A 22,973-nucleotide genomic window follows, 5' to 3' on the forward strand; every position below is an offset into this window, starting at 1 on the left:
GACTACTTCTCTCATCTATCCTTGAACCAACTGCCAATCTTACCCTGCACCAAGTCACCTCTGGGTCTTCATTTAGCTACCCCCACCCTTTGACCTCAGTTCCCCCACTCCTGCCCCCCTAGTTTCCCTGCAGGGTGCTCACCTCTCCTTTCCCAGCCTGTACTTCCATTACAGCACTTACTAACCACAGGCTGCCCTGGGGTCACAGTAGCAGTGCATCTTGGACTGGCCCACCACACTGATTTTCATTAAGCTCAGCTTTCCAAAACCCACACAACCTTGAGCAGCACAGGTGCACAGTAAATGCTGAGCTGAATCAGGAGGAGGAAAGGGTATCCCAGGTGAAATGTGGAATGTCTTGTACCACAGAAAGAGTGTCATTAATGCTAATTGGGTATAACTGAAACAATAATATCACCATAATTCACATGTTGTTAATTAAATTGGACTTTTGAGGTTGGGCTGGAACTAAATCACTATAATAACTCTACTGGAAAATGCCTTCTTATTCTCACACTGCTTACTAATAAGTTTTTAAAGACAATCCATTCTTTTTGTAAAATGAGGACAGCATCTAAGAAACTAACAAATCAGTTGTAATTGTTCACATTACAAGGATTCTATGCTCACAAAAAAAGACGCATCAAAAGATCTCCTTAAATTGTATAAGCAAGCTTTAAATGCCATAGTCCTACACTAGCCCTTAAAAATTTATTCCATCTACACAGAATGTATAAATATAAAAGCCAAAATTTTACTTCAAGTATGAATTTAAAGTATCTCCTCTAAAAATTTTATCAGAATAAATTTATCAGCCCTGGCCAGTTTGGCTCAGTGGTTAGAGCATCAGCCAACAGACCAAAGGGTTCCCAGTTAGATTCCGGTCAAGGGCCTGCATACCTCAGTTGCGGGCTCGATCCCGGGCCCTGGTTGGGGCATGTTCTGGGGGCAACCAATTGATGTGTCTCTCTCACATCGATGTTTCTCCCTCCCTCCCCCCGCCTCTCTTTGAAAAGCAATGGAAAAATATCCTCGGTGAGGATTAAAAATAAATAAATAAATAAATTTATCAAATACGCAATGAAGGTGGAAATAAAATGTTTTGGTCATAAAATAAAGGCTAAAGCATTTGTAATTGTTACTGTTAGAAAGAAAACACAGTGCATTTCCCGCATCAGCACCTGCGATGATCTGCAAATGGGCAGAGGCAGCCTGAGCTGACACTGCAGCTCGCAAGCTGGGAGGGTCTCATGAACACACCACCTCATCAGCAGGACTGGCAAAAAAAAAAAAAAGCTCAGCCTGGGATGAGCATTTGGTCACCCACCGTGGCTTTTAGGTTCCAAAGTATTGTGTTTGGTTTGTTTTTTTTAAACACCCTTTCCATGTGCTTGGATCCCAAGACAGAGGGGGACCATAATAATTAGCTTATGATCTTCAGTGTTCCCTGATGCCTTCAGGGCAAGCAGCCAAACTGCATATTGCCAGAATTCCTATAAATTCACCATCAAATCTACTGATTTTTTAAATTTTACTAAAGAATATGTATTGATTTTGTTCTCATTAGCCGACTTTCATTCCATGTCTTTATCCTAACCCACTAGCATTTACAAGTTAAACACCAGCTCAGCCCAACCTTTAAGTAAAAATTGTTGCTATTTTTAACTATGTCATGTGCAATAATAAATAAGGGTAGCATTATTTTTTTAACTTTTTCTAGATGGATTTTTAAAAATAATATCAGTTTACTAACCAAAAGAATACTAATTTGGTTACATAGAAAAAAATTATAAACAAAACTAAGTCATTTCTTTCCAAAGTATAGTCACAAAATAAGAGTCAAGTGATATCTGTGGCCTTATATACAACAGTATTGTAAATATTAAGAATAAAATTTTGGTACATCTACATTTGCCTAGGTCTGACAAGCTGGCTTATGGAAGAAGATCACAAGGTTTCACCACCCCTCCTTTACAGCCTTGCTGTCTTAGCTGATGCCCAATGATTTTTCCAAATTTAATACAGAACACTTACTAGCCAAACTGAGTGAAACTCTTTCCAAAGATATCCACTGAAATAGCCTTACCTCTGTTTCTGTGAGAAGTGTTTTTAGTCTTGTTAAATCTTTTGTTACCATCCCATTCTGAAAACATAAGTGAAAAAGGGAAAAACTGATTAGTTTATTAGTTCTTTACTATGGGGACTTAATTCCTCAGCTGTTTCTAAGGTTTATCTGGAAAGAAAACAATGCAACCCCTCATCTCCCATCCCCACTGTCATTAATTGTGATAATAAAGCTAACCATCTATAAGGAAAGTTTAAAAAGGCTAATTTAACAGGACAAAATACACAGGGTGCCCTAAAACACTGCATTCACCTTCCATAAGAGTTTAAAATCAATCCAATAAAATATTCACAATGGGTATCACCAAAGAGCAGGACAGGATAAATGAAAAGAAAAATAAGCCTAAACTTTTTTAAAACTTTTTTTCCCCTAAAACTAATGGGCTTATATTTGCAAAATGGTGAATTCAATCAGTTACCCACGAATCAGACTCATATAAAATGATGATACCACTTTAAAGGTGGCTCATTAATAAAGATGATAAAGGAAAATATGCAAAATATTTTCTCTTCTGAAATTCAAATTTCACTTGAGATTTAAAGGCAAATTACTTCTTCCTCGTTTAAAATCTCAATAGGTAAAACTATGCTTATAAGCAATATGCTTAACTTATACAAAAAGTTCCTTAAAGAATTTTCTTACTAATACACATATATTATCATTTACTTAGAACTAAAGAGCTATATCATTTTGCTATATTAACAATATACTTTAACTTTAATATACATTTGTGAATTTGGTGAAATCAAAAAAACATTGTTAAACCATTTAAACAATACACTACACAATATAATTCCTTAGGAAATAACTAAATTATTACCTGAGATGGGTCATTACGTTACACTCAGCAGCATACCAAGTACTTTCCTAATTCCTTTTCTTTAACCAAATATATTTATTTGCATAGAAATAACAACTTTGCACCAGATTTTCACAATTTATATCAATTCAAAAGAATAAGGGGATAAAATAAAATAGAGAATTCATGCTATATAGCAAAGAATACATAGCCTTCTTGCTTTCACTCTTTGTATTATGATTCCTGAAAAGTATCAGATAATTTTATAACAGTTACCAACTGGTGAGAAATAGAGTTATTACATAGTATCTCTTACTTTCCAATTTCTACAGACTGCCAACTCTGAAGTTTCAAAAAGGAGTCTTTCAATTACATCAACCAAAAACAAACTCTAGATAAAATTAAATGCTACATTAAAAAAAAAAAAGTAATCCCAAAGTCTGAATAGAATTAAATAGCTCCATCAGAGTGGTCATGAATATGAACTTACACACATACCATCTTCAGAAACAAAAGTAATTATTACTTAGTTTAGATAAATGTAAATATTTTATGAAATAAATAGCTGAATTTGAGAACCTGATAAAATCATATATCCACAGGAGAATTTTAAAACATAAACAGAACCAAAAATATTTCCAGGTTATATTAAATTATATCTTTAAAGAAAATCATTTAGCTATCCTATACTTTCAAAGTTTTAAAAAGTACCTGTAATTCTTTTATACATATTTTATCACAAACTACAAGAATTCAATAATTAAACATGTTTGTTGAAGAGAAATGAGTATCTCAAGGTACTCATGAACTTTCATTTCTGGTAGGAGAAAACAAGAGAAAAAATGCACATTAATTGTTTTCCCCCAACCTTCCTAAGGAGTCAAATACATGACTCTCTTTTCAGACATTCAAAATTATAATTCATTACCATATGATTTCACTCATGTGGAATGTAAAACTGAAAGCAACAAATGAACTAACAAGACAATCAAACAAACAAAAACTCATATACACAAAAAACTCATAGATACAAACAGTATGATGGTTACCAGAGGGAAACGGTATGGAGCGGGTAGTAAAGGGTAAACAGGGTCAAATATATGGAGACAGAAGGAAATTTGACTTTGGGTGGTAAACACAGAATGCAACACACTGATGATGTATCACAGAATTATACACTTGAAAACTACATAATTTTATTAATGAATGTCACCCCAATAAATTTAATTTTTTTTAAAAAGCACTGGGGGGGAAAATAAGAGCTCATCAACGTACCAGGGACTCTCCTGTCAGTGACTTGGCAAGAATGTTGGATACAAGTTGGAGCTTTCCTTTCAGCTGCATGCAGCAAAGCACAGCCTGAAAGGCACCATCTCCCTTGGCCAGTCCTTCTCCCAGCACTGTCAAAAATGAACGGCCATTGTTAATCACGTGACATTTAATACACATTTTCCTTGATTTTAATGTTGATGCACTATCACAGCATGACTTCTTACACGCTAAAAGAAAAACTTCCCAGTACTACAGGAAAGGATGATGTTTTGGCTCTGCGCAGACATGCATAAAGACAAGACAACATGGGACAATCCACATATCTAACCCACTACAGCCTAGAGTCAGTAGGATCCCACCAAAATCACAGGAAGAAGAATGAATCTTAAAGCTCTCAAACCTGAAGAGAGCTTTTAAACTGCAGATATATTCAATGAATGAAGTTCTCACGTTTCTGACAGTAACACAAGAGACCCAGTGCCATTAAAATTCATAAGAACAGAGACTGCAAATCTCAACATTTGGTATTCCTAAGCAATAAAGAATTAGCCTTTATCAAAATCAGAAAGATTAACTAAGAACCCAATTGCCAAATGTCCACTGAAAATACTAACCAATTGTTTGCAAGTGTTGACAGATTTAATTTTACACAATCAAAAGGAGCACATATTTCTAACAATATAGGATATAGTCATTTTTATGCCATGTAATTTGAGATAATTTCTCACAGCAACTACTAATTGTTCAACTAGTAAAATAATCTGTATCTGTATCCTTCTCTTTACTGATTCTATTTTGAGTCTGTAAGATAATAATTTGCTGAAGAAATTGTGGTAATTGCTTTTTTTTCTAATTACTTCCAAGGAAATGTTTAAGTATCAGTATAATATATTGCATATTTAGAGTCCATTGGGTCTGCTCATAATATTTTTATTTTAGTTGTACTAAATGTATCCTCTCGTTATATTGTTCAATGTTTTTATTACACAAATAATATACCAACACTAATAAAATTCTACATAAAAGTTTACCACAAGATCACCACTAAACTAGTTTCAATTTATTCATGTTCTCTTTTTTTAGTCAGTATTTACATGATTTTTACATAATTGTAACTGATGTAAATATAAGGTTGTATTTTGCTTTATTTCCCCTCGGCACATTCAATATTCCCATGTCACTAGGCTGTTTATATTTATCGTATTATTGCCTGTGCAATGTTCTATCAAGCAGACACATCAATTTAACTATTCCTTTGCTCCAGGACAATTCTAATTTTTAACTATTAAAAATAACACTGCAATAAACATCTTTATGTATAAATCCTTTATTCAATCAGGTAACTAAACTGAAAGCTGGATTCTCTCTGTATTTAAGGTTTTATTCAATTAATTTTAGTTGGGCCAAACTGTTGTCCATCTAAGGTATAGATCACTCATCCACTCAACTGTCACTAGATAATCCCAAAAAGTAACTCCAATAGAGTATCATTACGAATGTCTTGAGCATCTTATAAAATTCCAAGGTAAACCCACAATCTCCCTCAGATCTTACTATTCCTAAAACTATTTAAATATGACCTTTAACAAGCCACTTTATCTCTCTGGCCCTCACTGCGGTCATCTGTAAAATAGAGAAATGTATAAATTTGTTGTAGGGATCATATAATATAATGCAATAAAATGCTTTGAAAAAAACACAACAGTCCTACTAAGGTCTAGACTACTTACATTCACTAAGCGTTTTCTCCTCTGTAAAATGGAGGGGACAGTTGTTCCTAATAAAGTTGTGATAAAGATTGACTAATTGTGTTAATTATAAAGTACCCAGCACAGCCTCCTCATAAGAGTTCCCTACATGTTACGTATTCCTCCTAAAAATTATAAAGCAGCTTTGAAAACTGAGAAGGAACTACCTTAGTTCCTTTTCAGTAGCTGGGATATTAAGGCACTACAGTTAAGCACTAAAGAATGTTTTGGGGAAACAAAAAAAATCTAAGACTATTTCAAGCTCAAATGATAATGTCAGGTTTAAAGAGTATTAAATCATATTATATGTTACAAACACCTTTCATAATCTTCGATTTTGTACCAAGTATTTGCTGCATACTATTTTGCAAAAGTTATCCCATTATATTGATGTTTGAATGTCACAGTATTTCTCAAAATTATGTTTCCCTTTTCGCTCTCTTTTTTAGACAAGAAGCAGAACTGATGTAATTTCTTCCAACTTTTGTTGTTTTCTTAATTGATTTTAGAGAGACAGAGGAAGGGAGGGAGAGAGGAAGGGAGACAGAGAGACATTGATTTGTTGCTCCACTTATTTATGCATTCATTGGTTGTTTCATGTATGTGGCCCGACCGGAGATTGAACCTGCAACCTTGGCATCTCGGGGTGACGTTCAACTGAGCTCCCCGGCCAGGGCTCCAACTGTTGTCTTTAAATATAATTCAGCTTATGTCTTATGGGATCCCCCATGAAGAACTATGGCAAAGAAATAGTCAACAATTATAGATAAAAAAAAACCTCTCCTGCTATTGCATCATATAATAAACAGCTTTCAGAGGGGAGAGAGGTGGGGGGACTAGATTAAAGCAGGTGAAGGGATTAGCCAAAGAACATATATTCATAACCCATGGACACAGACAATAGTGTGGTAATGGCCAGAGGGAAGGGGGGGGAGCTGGGTGGAGGTGGGCGGGGGTAATGGGGACATCTTTAATAGTGTCAACAATAAAAATAAAGTTATTTTAAAAAATAAACATTATGAGGGGGAAAAATTGCAATGCTGCCAATCTGGTCCCTAATTATATTTAATTTCTTGAACAAGCTGGAAGAAAACAAAGTATGGCCTAGTGTATTATAAAACTTGTCTCAGCTATAATAATTGAACTTGCCAAAAGAGATATTAAAAATATAATCTAATCCTGAGCAATTACAAAAAAGCTACCATTCCCTGAAAATAAATTCTCTTCCCACCAACTATCAGTGAAATTCCACTGAATTGCTCCTTCATGTCCACTGGGAGCTACGAAGGAGGAAATTCGAACAGCTTAGCTGTGTTGCTGCATTCATGTCTCTACCTCTTTTCATTCTTAAGATTTTGTAATATTTTCTCTAACACTTAAAATATGCTTACTTGAAATAGTTTGGACCAGAAACTGAGCAATATTAAAGGAGTATTCATTCAATTGTTCCAACAAAAATAGCCGGTTAGGCCCTAGCCAGGGTTCTCAGTTGGTTACAGCATCATCCTGCTACACCAAGGTTGCAGGTTCAATCCCCAGTCAGGGCACATGCAAGAATCAACCAATGGAAATGCATCAATAAGTGGAACAACATACCCGAGTGGGCGTGGCTCAGTGGTTGAGCATTGACCTAGGATCCAGGAGATCGGGGTTCGATTCCCGGTCAGGGCACATGCCCGGTTTGCGGGCTAGGCAGCCGATCAATGACTCTCTCATCATTGATGTTTCTCTCTCTCTCTCTCTCTCTCTCTCTCTCCCCCTCTCTTTTCCTCTCTCTGAAATTAATAAAGATATGTTTAACCTTTAAAAAAAATAAAAATAAAAAAAATAAGTGGAATAACAAATCAATGTTTCTCTCTCTCCCTCTCCCCACCTCCTTCCTCTCTCTCTCTAAAATCAATAAATAAATTTTAAAAATTTAAAAAGCCTGTTAGTGGTTGATAGCCTCTGGCTACCAAAAGAAGAAGATTAATAACTAAAATGTAATTCCTTTGCTTGTAAAGAACTACCTGCAATGAGAAAGGTAATTTAAAACAGCAAATGTTGGTTATTATTCTGTATTTTTCAGTAACATGACCATATTAGGTTATTTCTTTTATCAAGTCCTTATTAATTTCTAAAATCTTTTATTGAAGAACTTAGCCCAATCAAGGTGTTTTTCCCAAGAAAAATTTTAATGACCATAAAAACTAAATCCTTTAGTCATTAATAAAGTAAAACCATTCACTGCTTGGATATAATTACACTCTCTGAACCAACACATCAAAAAACAGGTTATTTTCAAGAATATATTAATGTATAATTTATAAATAAATTCCTTTCCTAAATATCAGCCATTTAACTTCTGGCAATAAACTTCTTATTTTCCAAAAATATATTTGGGGGCAGATGGAGTAGTATATAAGCAGACTCTAAACCCTGGAAGGCCTAAATCTAAGTATTAACCAGAAATTAAAATGTCCATTTCTTACAAGTATCAAAAACTATAACATAAGCCAGAGTAAGTACACTGTGGCAAATCTCTCACCAAGTGTCCATTTGGCCAAATCGGGTTTTCCCCCAACATTCTCCTCTCCCTCAGCCCTTTTCCCTTGTCCTCACTTTTCTTCCAGTTGTAATAAATAAACACTTTTGGACACGTGGGCTGCAGCTGTTGTCGCATATTATGCCCTCCCTACCAAGGTCTTTTACAGATAAAACGTTTCCTTTATAAAATGTCTTTGGAAAATGAAAAGCCTTAACGCTATTTGGTGTTATCTATACCTAGATCCTTCTGAATATTTCAGCTTTAAATATTATAACATGCTTTTTTTTTTTTTTAATCCCTGCTACCCTTGCTCCTTTCAATATTTGGTCCTTAATCCAGTCACAAAAAGCTTCATGATCTCCTTGGGTTTGCAATGAGCTTTAAAGCTAAGCTCTTACTGCATATTTTTGGAGGGACTCTCCTTCAACTGCAGTTTACTGTAAAGAGGGTAGACTCCTTTCTTCTCAATATTTTCATACTTCAGAAACATAGGTCATTTCTCCTGGTTTATTTTCAGTGTTCCAGTTTAAATTTTAGAGCTAATTCATTTATGTCTCTCAACTTCCTCATTACTATACAAATATAAAATAATTAAACACGGTAAAAAGCTGACAACACAGCTAAGCATAAAAATAAAACTGAAACCTGGTTCCCAGAACATCATAAAAGGTTTTTATTTCATCATCTACATGCTTGAATACACTTTTTACCTAAAGCATTGTTAAAATATTTGCAAAAGTAGCCTGTATACACTGTGAGTGCATGTGTGTGTGTGAGAGAGACTGCTGTTTGCAGAGCCTTCAACTTCCTCTTTATAAAGAATCCTAATTTCCAAGATGCATTTGCTATATAATTATAGCAAAGTTAAACTCTGTTAACTGTTCAATAATCAGATTAAGAAGTTAATTTTGTTTTTCCATTTAAACTAAAATCAACTTAACTGTATTTTTATCTTAAAACTCCTCCACTGCCATCATTTCCATTCAGAGTCAACATCTTGCCATCTTTGTTGTAAGCACTCAAAGAAATCCTGATAGTAGAAAACGCAAGATTTTTTCCCAAATCCTCTGCTTTTTCCAAAGCACTTCTTTACTTCATCATTTCCAGGGTTAATTTGCTTAATTTTCCCCCCAATAATTTGCTTACTGAGAAAAACTCTGACATTTTGCATATCTAGAGAACAACAGTCCATCCAGTACAACTTATGTTCAGATAATGGAAACAGACTCAACCACCTCACCCACTATGGACAGAATTAATAAATATACTCCTCCCTTATTAGAAGCTAGTTGATTTTCCACTTTTACATACAGCACTGCCATGAACACCATTCTGCATACAGTCTTTCCCTTCTTTTAGATTGTTTACTTGGGATAGTGCCCCAGAAGCAAGAATACTGAGTCAAAGGGGTAAACACACTACCAAGCTTCCCACCCCACCAACAAGGCTATGCTCATTTTACTACAGCTGTATCTCAGACACTGCTTAAACATTCTTCCCAACATTACAGAGACAATTGGTATACAAAAAACTACATAATTAATGTAGATGATTTGGTGAGTTAGGGCATAACTCGTGTTACATCATCACAATCCAGGTAATAAACATATCCATTTCCTGGTTAGACTTCTATTTTGGTAATTCGGTAGTTGTAAAATAGTATCTAACTTTAAAATGCTAAGTAAAACAATTCCTAGAAAAATAAAACCTTTTTTTCATATGCTCCTTCACCAACAGCAATTACTCTTCTGTGACTTCTCACAAGTCATTTAACCTTTGGGACTTTGTATGTCTCCAAAATGAGAAGACTGTATCAACCTCACTAGAACTCAAGGAAGTGAAAATTAAAGAAAGAGGGAGTATTTCTCACCTATGAAATTGGCAAAATGTCAAGACTGATCTGTTCCAGTGTTAGTGAGATTACAGGGAAGAGGCATTCTCACATATTACTGGTGGGAGTGTACATTTGAAACTAACCTGAGAGTGCCAGTTAAAATTATTAGTATATCCACCTTTTAAAACTCCTTGACCCAACATGCAACTTTTAAGACTACCCTACAGAAACAAAGACAACAGTAAGAAAGAGTATATGTTTATTACAGGACAGATTATAGTAACAAACTAGAAAAACAGAACCACCTTATGTCCATCAGTATGGAAATTTTTGAAGAAATCATGGCACATCTACACTATGGAATAGTAGTAAGCAGGAATTGCAGCAGCTGTGTTACTTAGGAAGAAACCATGATCTGTGGTATGTAAGAAAGCAAGTTGCTTTGTGATGATCACATAAATCTTCATTCTTAAAGGGAAAACCCTATCTATGTGTTATAAGCATCGGTTTATCACTATAGAGAAAGGTGCAAAGATTCGGCAAACTAGTAACAATTTCCTCAGAAGGAAGAAGGAGAGATGATTCCCTTCTTCATATTCCTTGATGCTATTTGACTTACTATTTTTTGGCTTATTGGTAATTTTTTAATATCCATAGATAGTAACAATTTTGTTAAAGGAAGATTGTACTAGATATCTCTCAAATTCCAATTAACTCTCAAAGCATGAAATTCTGTGAAGCGAGGCTCACAAAGAAGTTGCCGACTCTTTAATGGTTATGTTCAATATTCCATAGAAGTATATAAGATAGTTTTGTAAGGTTTACAACAAAAATAGTTAATATTTATTTTGAAGAGTTTTGATTCAAAGGAGCAATCAGAAGAAAAAAATTAACTTCTGTTAAACACCTCAGTCTCCTTGCCCAATTCTGGGTAAATGAAACATTGTATTATTTAAATCACTGAACTGTGCAAAAAGTCCCACCAAGAGTTCATGAGAATGTACACTGAAGCTTTCTCCTGCTCACTCCTGGGTTCAGTCTAGTAAATTCGCAGCCATCACAAAGAAAGGGATTCTTACTCTATGAGAATAAGAGCAAGATCTATTTAATCAATTTCCTGCCCAAAAGAAAACAGGAAAAAGCGCCAAAGGGCATTCTAGTCAGTCTCTTCTCTCTAAGGGATATCTTCTAATGAAGGGGGAAAGCATTTTAGAAGAGATAGGCCCACCCTTTCAACTTATCCAAGCTTAACATTTTAATCAACATGTGCTGCAGCTCTTAAAATTTGACTCTTATTGACTGAAAATACACAAATTTTAAAAGGACACTATCAATGCTCCCAAGGGAGTGACCAGAATGTCGACACTCAGAGTGACTAGGAACAATGTTCATGAGTACACCCACCATAGTGGGAAAGCGATCATCTGTGTTAGTCACCAATCACCACAGTAAGGTGGGCTTTTTTAAATATTATAATCATTTTTGAAATTAGCATAGGGAAAGATTGAAATCTTAAATATTGCTCAATTAAATAATTCAAAATCTTCAAATCAGAAAAGAGTCCCACTTTTACACATACCATGCCTACAATCTTCATCGGCTTGTCCATACTTTTTCTGCAAAATAAAAGATACAAAATAAATATCATTAAGTAGTTCAAGGTCTGCTTAAAATAGAGATTTTATCCAAAAAAAGGCTTGGCTTTGTTTCCAAGTTTAAGCATTAATGTTGCAAATTTAATATTCACAGAGCAAAGCTAACTTACATGCTATCTGAAGATTATACAATACTCTACAACTAAATACCACAATACATCTCCCCAGTCAGTCCATGTACTCACACCCTTACTTCTCACCTTCTCTAACTCAAATCACCAGAACCTCCTGAGCCCCCGCCCTCATTCTCAGCTAGTGACGGCACTGAGAAAACCACAGGCAGGAGAAGAGAATTTCCACAGACTGCCACCACATCCACCTGTTCCCAGGCAAACCGCCCGTGGCCTTCTGCAGCCCTTCCTACCGCCCATGGAGGCCTGCTCTCTGGCCCACTGAAGATCACTGCAGCAGGCCTCCCCTATTTCTCCTGCATCACTCATTGTTTGCTTCCTACTGGTTCAGTCCCATAAACAAACATACTGTTATTTCTTCCATCTGAAAAAAATCATGCTCTTGACTTCACTTCTCCCACCAGCTACCATTCCACTGTTTTGTGCCTCTCTGGGGCAAATCTCCTCAAGAATTATGTATAATTATGTATTTATAGCCCTTCCCTCTGTCTCTCGTAAACGCTCTTTAATCAGACAGTCATCCACCGCTCCGTGGAATAGCGATGGACACTGCTGAGCACGCTCTCATTTGGATACACTTTCTTTACTTAGCTACCAGGACACCGTACTGCTCTCAGTATTTCTTTACTTGAGGTATTTCTTAGTGTTTCTTTACGTCAGGCTGCTCTGCTGGTTCCTCCTCTTCTCCTCAGCCTCTCAACACTGTGTAGCCACGAGACTAAGTCCTGGGCCCTGTCCTCGTCTCTATCGACACTCTTACCTTGGTGATGTGACCCAGGCTCAAGGCTTTCCATACCCTCTATAGGCCAAGGTTGTTAAATTACTATCTTTAGCCCAGGCTTCTCTCCCAAACTCCACACCTGCACATCTGACTGCTCAACATCTCCAGCAACATCTCGAGCTCAGGGTGTCCAAAATGAACTCCCCTCACAGAACCTGCTCCCCACCCACAGCCTTCTCTCAGATGAGGGCAACTCCATTCTTCCAATTGCTCAGACCAAAAAGTCCAAGTCAGTCATCTGTAACTGCTCTGCAGGCCTCACTCCCTGCATTCAATACATTACAAAACTTTATTAGTTCCACCTTCAAATGATAACCAGAACCAAACCACTTCTCACTATCTCCACTGCTACCATTCTGGTCTGAGCCACAGGTACAAGTCATCTCTGGCCTGGATTAACCTAATACTCTCCAAACTAGTCTCCCTGAAACTACTCTTACCCCTTTATAGTCTATTTGCAACACAAAATTCAAAGAATTCCTGTTAAATCTGATCATGCCGCTCCTCTGCTCAAAACGCCACAATAGCTTCCCACCTCAAGTAGAATAAAAACTAGTCCGTACAGTGACCTGGAGGGTCCGAGAGGATTTAGCCCTATTACCCGCCCCCTCACCCCCCATGCATTTTACTCCAACACGCTGGCCTCCTAGCAGTTCCTCAAAGATGGCAGGCATGCTTCTGCCTCAGGGTCTTTGCGCTGACTGTTCCCTCTGCCTGTACTGCTCGTCCTTCAGATTTCAACATGGCTCACTCCCTTACCTCCTTCATATCATCTCAACAATGAGGACTACCTGACCACCCAATTTAAAACTGCAACCTTAACCCTGGCCAGTGTGGCTCAGTTGGCTGGAGCATCTTCCCATACACCAAAGGTCACAGGTACAATTCATAGTCGGAGAACTTACTTAGGTTGTGGGTTCAATCCCCAGTCAGGGTGTGTGGGAGAGGCAATCCATTGATGCTTCTCTCTCACATCAGTGTTTCTCCTCCCCCCCCCGCCCCCGCACCACCCCTCTAAAATCAGTGAGAGCATGTCCTCAGGTGAGGATTAAAAAAAAAAAAAATGCAACCCTATCTCTGACCCTAGTAACCCCAATATTCTTTGCCCTGTTCTTTTTTTCATGCAGACTGTTACCTTCTAACAATCTAAAGTGTTTACTTATTTATAACGTCTAGTGTTTATTATCCATCCCCCTACTAGAAAAAGTACCATGAAGAAGGGATCTTTCTCTTTATTTTTCATCAATGTAGACCGAGAACCTAAAATAGTGTCTAGCACATAGCATGCACTCAATAAATTTTTGTTAAAAGAATGAATAATCTCAAGTACTATGCAACAGTATAATTTTCAAGGCCTTAATATACAGCTGCTTGCCATCAAAGATACTCAGACATCACTGGCCACTTCAATGATCCCCTCCTCAGCCCACAATTAGGTGATTTATAGAGGGAGTCACCTGCAATAGCGCTCACTCAATGAAAAAGGCCATTTTACGTGGTTTGGCACTAACTTATAAATACTGTTTACTTACCAGTTGCAAAAATGAGGCAATTCTGTAAAGAAGACTCTCAATTTTGATGCTTTCTATCTCCAGTGAACACGGCCCTGTGAAGTCGGCCATAGAGTATTGGCCAAGAGAAAGAAGGGCCTCTGTGCAGTGCTTGAGGGCCATTTCATAGTCCTGCCTCTTGAGTGACTCACACGCTTGTTCACATGACTTCTCAGCTCTTCTGTCTTCCATGACTCAGGGACAAAAATCCTAGACGGGGAAAGAACAAGGGAAGAGCCAGTTTTAAAAACTTATTAATTATAAATTCTAGTCCCATTCTTGGCTCAGCTGGCTTAATTATCTATCTGAATAGTTACTCTCAACTAGTCTTTTGATCAAGGTCACAGCTGAGCAACTATTTATGCTACAGGACCCATACTTCTCTTCTATATTTTATGAAGTCTTTAATAAGATCCAAGCAAAGTATCAACCATAAATCAGGGTCATACCAACAATACATCCAATTTATAAATGAGACAAATTTATAAATGAAACATGACTTTGAATATTGCACAGTGCAACAAACTATAAAGGCTTCCCTTTTGTTTAACCAGAAGGTGCAGAAATGTTTCGTATCCAAACTTGCCAACTTGTTTTATAATTCTGTGACTGTGTTTGCAGAGAATCAAAATTTATACCATGTAGAATTTATCCCACCAATATTTAAAAACTGTCTAAAATGCAAGTTTAAACTGCCTATTAATTCAATTCAGCAAACATTTCCTGAGGCCAGGCCCTGTGCTAGCAGCACTGAATTCAAAGACAGAGCATGTCATCACTTCTTTTAAGAAACTCAGATTCAAAACGGACATATAGATCAATGGAACAGAATAGAGAGCCCAGAAATAAACCTACCCCTTTATGGTCAATTAATATTTGACAAAGGAGGCAAGACCATACAATGGGGTAAAGATAGTATATTCAAAAAATGGTGCTGGGAATATTGGACAGATATGTGCAAAAAAATGAATCTAGACCACCTTCTTACACCATACACAAGAATAAACTCAAAATGGGTTAATGACTTAAATGTTAGACTCAAAACTATAAAAATCCTAAAGAAAACATAGGCAGTAAAATTTCTGACATTTCTCATAGCAATATTTTTTCTGACATATCACCTCGGGCAAGGGAAACGAAAGAAAAAATAAACAAATAAGACTACACCAAACTAATAAGTTTTTGCACAGCAAAGGAAACCATCAACAAAATGAAAAGACAATGCACGATATGGGAGAATATAATCATCAACAATACATCTGATAAGGAGTTAACATCCAAAATTTATAAAGAACTTATAAAACTCAACACCAAAAAAAACAAATAATCCAATTTAAAAAATGGGCAAGAATGAACACACATTTCTCCAAAAAGAACATACAGGATGGCCAACAGACATATGAAAAGATGCTCAACATCACTAAGCATCAGAGAAATGCAAATTAAATTACAATGAGATATCACCTCACACCTGTCAGAATGGCCACCATTAATAAATCAACAAACAACAGCCCTGCCTGGTGTGGCTCAGTTGCTTGGGCGCCATCCAGTGCACCATCCCACAGGGCACATTCCTAGGTCGTGGGTTCAATCCCCAGTCAGGGTGCACGCTGGAGCAATCGACGGATGTTTCTCCCTTACATCGATGTTTCTCTCTCTCTCTAAAATCAATTTAAATATATATATATATCCTCAGGTGAGGATTTTTAAAAAGTCAACTTTACGAGAACATTCCTATCACTAAGTTACTTCTCACTACTTTTATAAAATGGAAACCTGTTTTAAAATTTATCCATCTTAGTACAATCCAAAAACAAAAACTGATACATTTGACTTTATCAAACTTAAACATTTTTGCTCTTTGAAAGACACTGTTAAAAGAATGAAAAGACAAGCTAATGACTGAGAGGAATCTATTTGCAAATCACATACCTGAAAAAAGTTTTGTAACTGAATATGTAACAAACTCAAAACCCAACAAAAAGAAAACCACCCAGTTAGAAGCTGAGTAACAGACACTCCAGAAAGAGGACAATGATGGCAAACTAGCACGGGCAAGATGTTCAGTAGCATCAGTCAGTAGAGAAATCCACATTAAAACCATGACCAGCCACCACTACATACCTGTTAGAATGGCTAAATTTAAAATACTGATAGTATCAGTGATGTGGAATAAATGGAACTCCCATACATTGCTATTGGAAATACAGATTATATAGCAACAGTGGAAAAAAGGTTGACAGTTCCTTAGAAAGTTAAAAATATACTCACTATATGACCCAACAATCCCTTCCCCACCGACAGCTACCCTAGAGAAATGAAAACTTATGTTCACATAGAAATCTGTACCAAATGTTTTAGCAGCTCTATTCATAACTCCTAAAAACTGGAAACAACCCAAATGTCCTTTAATGAATGACAATGGAAAGGTACTCAGTAATAAAAAGGAATAAACTTTCAATACATTCAATAACTTAGGTGAATCTCAAAGACAATGTAAAAGAGCCCAGTCTCAAAAGCTCCCATACTTTATGATTCCATTTATATAATATTCTCAAAAGAACAAAACCATAGGCACAAAGGAAAGGCCAGTGGTTGCAGGGGTTATGGGATGGAGACGGATAACTACAAGAGGATAGCACGAAGGGGTTTTGAGGGGTGATGATACTATTCTGTATCCTGATTGTGGTGATGGATGCACAAACTATACATGTGTTAAATTAATAAAACTGCATACCAAAATTTTAAGTCAGTTTTACTGTATGATCATTTTTAAAATAAAAATTTTTCATTTTTTGAAAAATGTGAATCTTCAATGTCACAATGGACATGGTTTTTATAAACTGAAAAGAAACAGGTACAGAAGGATATGTTTGTTGTTAATAAATGGAAAACCTATACGTTTCCCTTCCCACACATGCAGGTTTTAGAGGCAAGAATGGAGCCTCAGAAAGAAGTCGCCAAACAGAACAATCATTGAGTTCACTTGGCACAAAATGAAGAATGCATCTGAAGAATTCCATCATAGCTAGATAACTGGCGCAGGACCAAAAGTTAATATTAGAAGAAAAATGAAATCAATAGCGCACCACAGAGACTTGACTTGGGGTGGTGAACACACAATGCAATGTACAGATGATATGTTATAGAATTGTACACCTGAAACCTATAATTTTATTAACCAATGTCACTCCAATAAATTCCATTTTTTTAAAAAATTTAAATAAATAAAAGTTAAAAAAGAATAAAAATAATGCACCACAGAGGTGGTAGGCAGACTGGTCTGGGCTGAGAGAGTTTCAACAAAAGATTATAAAAAAGGAGCATCATTCTCCTCCCACTGTGAACTTCTTCCTGTGACAATATGAGAATAACCACCAGGTCACCTTGAAATCAGGTCACAAGATGTACTTGTATTTTTTTTAAAAATCAGTTATCTTCCCTAAATTAACTTTTCTTGTGAATGTAGTCATGGTCCTCTTTCATTTCAAAAGACCTATATCTTATTTGATTAAGACAGACTTCAAAGAACAAAAATAAACTGATCAAATAGCAGCAGCCAGTAGTAGTAACTAAAATCTCAATCTAAAATGAAGATGACGGCCCTGGCCGGGTAGTTCGGTGGGTTAGAGTCATCCCGACCGTCCGCCAAGGCTGAGGGTTCTATCCCCAGGCAGGGCACATACAGGAATCAAGCAATGAAGGCATGAATAAGTGGAACAAATGGATGTTTCTCTCTCTCTCTAAAATCAAGCAATAAATAATTTTTTTAAAATAAAATAAAATGAAGATGATTTCTGTCTCTGCTTTGTACACTAGTCTCCATTAGAAAAAATATATATCCATCTCATAATTCACTTGAGTGGAATGAATCTGTCAAGGTTTTAGAAGACAGATGAGTTATGCTACAAACATTACCACTACTTACTTTACAGAAATGACATCCATAATCAGTTCTTGATTACCCCAAGTTATCTTTAATTATTAATCTATATAAACAATAAAACCATAGGAAAACTGAAAAGACACATACAATAAAATACATAAGTTTCTTTACAAATCTAACCAAAAAATTTTAACAAAAGGGCTGGAAGTTCACATTTTGGTTTTTTTAATTGTATTTTTTTCCTTCACAAACTTTGAGTTCTTTGAAGCCAGGGATTAAAAATTATTCCTCTTTTACTTTTTTTTAAGTTTTTTTATTTTATTTTATTGATTCTCACCCAAGGATATGTTTTTATTGATTTTATAGAAAGGGACAGAGAGAGAAACATCAACTGGTCGCCTCCTCCCAGGGGTTGAACTCACAACCTGGGTGTGCGCCCTGACAGGGAATCAAACCCGAGACCTTCTTCGTGGCACAGGAAGGTGCTCCAACCAGCTGAGCCACACCAGCCAGGGCTCATCTTTGACTTTTGTAACACATTCGCTTTTATCTCCTCTCTTCTTCCAGATTCCGTTAGGTGATACTTTTCCCACAGACACTCAACACTGAATAAAAATGATTTTTTGAAGATGTGGTTAATACGCCCAGTAGATTCTAAATTGCTCTAGTCTGACTTCTAAAATAGAAAGTTGTGTTTCTATAATGCTCAGACTTGGTTGTAATGCTCTTTTCCCAGCATTTTGCCTTCTGTTTGCAATAGCACTGAATGATGCTTTCACGGAATGATATGCAATGCTTCCAAGATGCATTTCCTAGGCAATACTTAGCATTATGAAATTTTATATTTTACTTTTTTTTTTACACTCACCCATTTGCAAGTTCACCTGCCTCTTTTTAGTCCACTCACTCCTTTCCCACATTTTTTTTAAAGTCAGTCATTTGACTCTGATCTGCCTCATACATTACTTTCCCTGTGGAAACCCCATTATTCACCTGAAAACAAGACTCTAGTAAAAGTAGTAACTGCGCAGTGACAAAAAGAAAAGCCAGATGGACACATTATGAAAACGACCCACAGGGCTCAGCGCAGCGGGGTAAGGAGAGCAGAGCAGAACACGCTCCTTTCCCACTGGGCGGCACAGCCCTGGTGAGACAGCGCAGCCAGGAAAAGTGTGTCGTGCTCCCTCAGAGACGAAGAAAGTGAAGACCATCGCTCTAGACACAGCCAGTGGTTCCAAGATGTCTATGAAAGAGCTTCCAAGCACGTGACTAGACAGATATCCAGACTACCCACAGCCTTGCTACAACCTAACTTTCCCACCACTCCCCCAACAGGCCCCAGCACATCCAGATGCTGAGTCTCTGACAATGCCCTTCCCTTGCCCAAATGTCCTTTCCCTCCTCCCTGAACCTAGATGCTGCCCAGCTTTACCTGAATACTTCAAGGCCTGCTTCTCTAAAATGCTCTCCTCCCAAAACCAGCATTACTTCCTACACACTCATCTGGCCTCTTAATCATCTATTATCTTGGATTAAATATATTATATCAGATGCGTTAACTGCTCAACATAACTATCTTATAAATAAGAGTCACATTTTATATCACTTATATTCCCATGACAAGCATTCAATTCACTATAACCATTCAATAAATACTTTAATTGAATTTCCCACAGAGACGACCTAAAATAACCTAAATTCCAACCATTCCAAGAACTGTTCTGTACCAAATTCATTAGAATGCCATAAAGAGGAATGTTGTATTATCTTTAAATTTATCTGCTTTTATCCAAAACTGGAATCTGTGATGGTTGTATGAGATAAATAGACAAAATATTCTGCAAAGTAATAAAGCTTTATTTATTGTACTATGATAATATTCAGCCAGACTTGCATTTTTCTCTAAAACTCATAAAATCACTGAGTATGCATTAGAAGAGAGGCCATGTGTATTGAGAAGAAAACTAGAAACTAAGATCAATCATAGTCTATTTTAAATGATCTCTTTCATAAGGAGGTAAACTCTCCTAAACTCCGGAATGAATAAAATTCAATATAGAGAAGTAAATGTTTTAAATACATAAAAGAAATATCCCAATGGACCTGCTACCATATGTTTCAGTGACTAAAATGATAAAAACAAGAACTAATTTTTTTTTAAAGTTTTATCAGCAGCAATTTGAGATTTTTCCCCCCCATCTATTACTTTGATTTTTCCTTGACCCATTTTAGAACTGCCAGCAATTCTGGAGATACCCTTCTTAGTTTCATTAATTCTGAATTATTTCCTGAAGAAATTGAGCCTCTTCCCAAATCATTTAATATGCTTACTAATCAAAAAAGATACAAAACAAAAACCCATATTTATGAAGCAAGCAAATTATAATAAAAGACTGACTTCTAGAAAATGTTCTGCTTGCCAAGAAAATTTCATTATAAAACACTTTCTATTCTATTTCATTTTCCTTTCCATGTTATCTGTTTAGACTTATAAACACATCATCATACAAAACAGTGACCTTTTTAAAAAAAGCATAAATCAATACAATAAAGCCAACTGCATAATTAAAACAGAAGGGTACCTCCACCACCACCACCACCACCATCATCCCTCTTAAAGGCTGTCTTCAATTTACCAACAGTCTATGTTCTAAAATTACATTTTCAAATCAATGTTTGAAACTCAAAACAGCTTCACACAGAAACAGTGTTAATAATAAGGGTTACTGGGAAGATGTAAAGTAACAAAAGCAGGTTACAAAATAATATTTATAGTGTAATCTGATTTCGTAAGTAACAAGAGATTACAAAATAATATAATGTATAATCCCATTTTTATAAAATTTGTATCTGTGTGTACTGAATATTTTACATAAAAAAGCTGAGACATATGAAACAAAATATTAAAAGTGAGTATCTCCTTTACCAAAACCCGTAACTTCAGTACAATCATGAGAAAAACATCAGACAAAACCGAATTGAGGGACAGTTTATGAAATACCTGACCAGGACTCCTTTTTTTTCAATTACAGTTTACATTCAGTATTATTTTGTATTAGTTTCAGGTGTACAGCATAGTGGTTAGACAATCATATACTTTACAAAGTGTTCCCCTGACAGTTCCAGTACCCAACTGGCACCATCCATAGTTATTACAACATTATTGACTATATTCCCTATGCTGCACTTTACATCCCCATGACTATTTTGCAACTACCAACCTATACTTCTCAATCCCTTATCCTTTTACCCCGTCCCCCACCCCCCTCCCCTCTGGCAACCATCAGCCTGCTCTCTATGTCTATGAGTCTGTTTCTGTTTTGTTTGTTCGTTTATTTTGTTCTTTAGATTCCACATGTAAGTGAAATCATATGATATTTGTCTTCGTCTGACTTATTTCACTTAACATAATACTCGAGGGCCATCCTTACTGTCACAAATGGTTAAGATCTCATTCCTGTTTATGGCTGAGTAATATTCCATTGTATACATGTACCACAGCTTATTTATCCAGTCATTTATTGACGGGCACTTGGGTTGCTTCCACAGCTTGGCTCTTGTAAATAACACTGCAATAAACACAGGGCTATATATACTCTTTCAAATTAGTGTTTTGGGTTTCTTCAGATAAACACCCAGAAGCAAAATTGATGGCATAGGCAGTTCTTTTTAATTTGTTGAGGACCCTCCATACTGTTTTCCATAGTAGCTGCACCAGTCTGCATTCCCACCAAGAGTACATGAGGATTCCCTTTTCTCCGCATCCATGTCAGTACTTGTTGGTTTTATTAACAGCCATTCTGACAGGTGTGAGGTGATATCTCACTGTGGTTTTAATTTGCATTTCTCTGATGATTAGTGATGTTGGAGCATCTTTTCATATCTCACCAGAACTCTTCAAAATTGTCATAAAAAAAGGAAAGTAAAAAAAACTGTCATAGTCCAGAGGACATGACAACTACCTTCAACCTGGTTCCTGGATAGATCTTTGAACAGAAAAAGGGCTTTGGTGGAAAAACTAGGGAAATCCAAACAAAATCTGAAAATTAGTTAATGTTAACGTTCCAATGATAGTTTCTTATATTTGGCGAATGCACCATAGACATGTAAGGGGTTAACAATGGGGGAAGAGTACATGACAACTCTGACCTATAGTTACTACTTTTCTGTAAATCTAAAATTAAGTTTACTTAAAAAGTAAAAGTTGATATCTATGAGTGGTAGATTATAGTTTTTTTTATTCATCTGCATTTTCTAATTTTCAACAAGCAACATACTTCATTATCATGAAAAACAAAAGGGGGAGGTAACTAGTCTAGATTTTTTTAAAAACTAGAGACATAACAACCTAAAGAAATAAAATACATATTGGGGACAAATGGAGATTTACATATGGACTTGATATTTATTTTCTAAGGTGTAACAATGCTATTATGTTTATGAAGAAAAATGACCTCATTCTTAGGAGATACATATTGAAACATGGGTGAGGTGCCATCCAGGATGTCTGCCACTTCTTACTTTCAGTTGGCTCAGGAAAAAAACCCTCTACCTATTTATTTTAGACAGAAAAACAGAAGGCAAATTATGGCAAAATGCTAAATAACAACTGTGTGTTGGTTATACTATTCTTTCAACTTGCTATAATCCTAAAGATTTTTATAG

At 36.2% G+C, this 22,973-nt stretch overlaps 1 protein-coding gene across 2 annotated transcripts in view; it reads right to left on the bottom strand.

The window, feature by feature from the left end:
* The window catches only part of HELZ (helicase with zinc finger), a 113,733-nt gene that overhangs the window by 79,018 nt on the left and 11,742 nt on the right, over positions 1–22,973 (bottom strand). For both annotated transcript variants that reach the window (XM_081161529.1, XM_081161528.1), the window contains exons 4-7: positions 14,405–14,632; positions 11,885–11,921; positions 4,200–4,324; positions 2,087–2,143 (exon numbers count right to left, since the gene is read on the bottom strand). In XM_081161529.1, coding sequence (XP_081017655.1) covers positions 2,087–2,143; positions 4,200–4,324; positions 11,885–11,921; positions 14,405–14,614 — 429 coding nt within the window. In that variant the 5' untranslated portion in view covers positions 14,615–14,632. The remainder of the gene's footprint in view (positions 1–2,086; positions 2,144–4,199; positions 4,325–11,884; positions 11,922–14,404; positions 14,633–22,973) is intronic.

Source organism: Miniopterus schreibersii, assembly GCF_964146895.1.
Source record: "Miniopterus schreibersii genome assembly, chromosome: 16".
In the NCBI taxonomy this organism is placed as follows: Eukaryota; Metazoa; Chordata; class Mammalia; order Chiroptera; family Miniopteridae; genus Miniopterus; species Miniopterus schreibersii.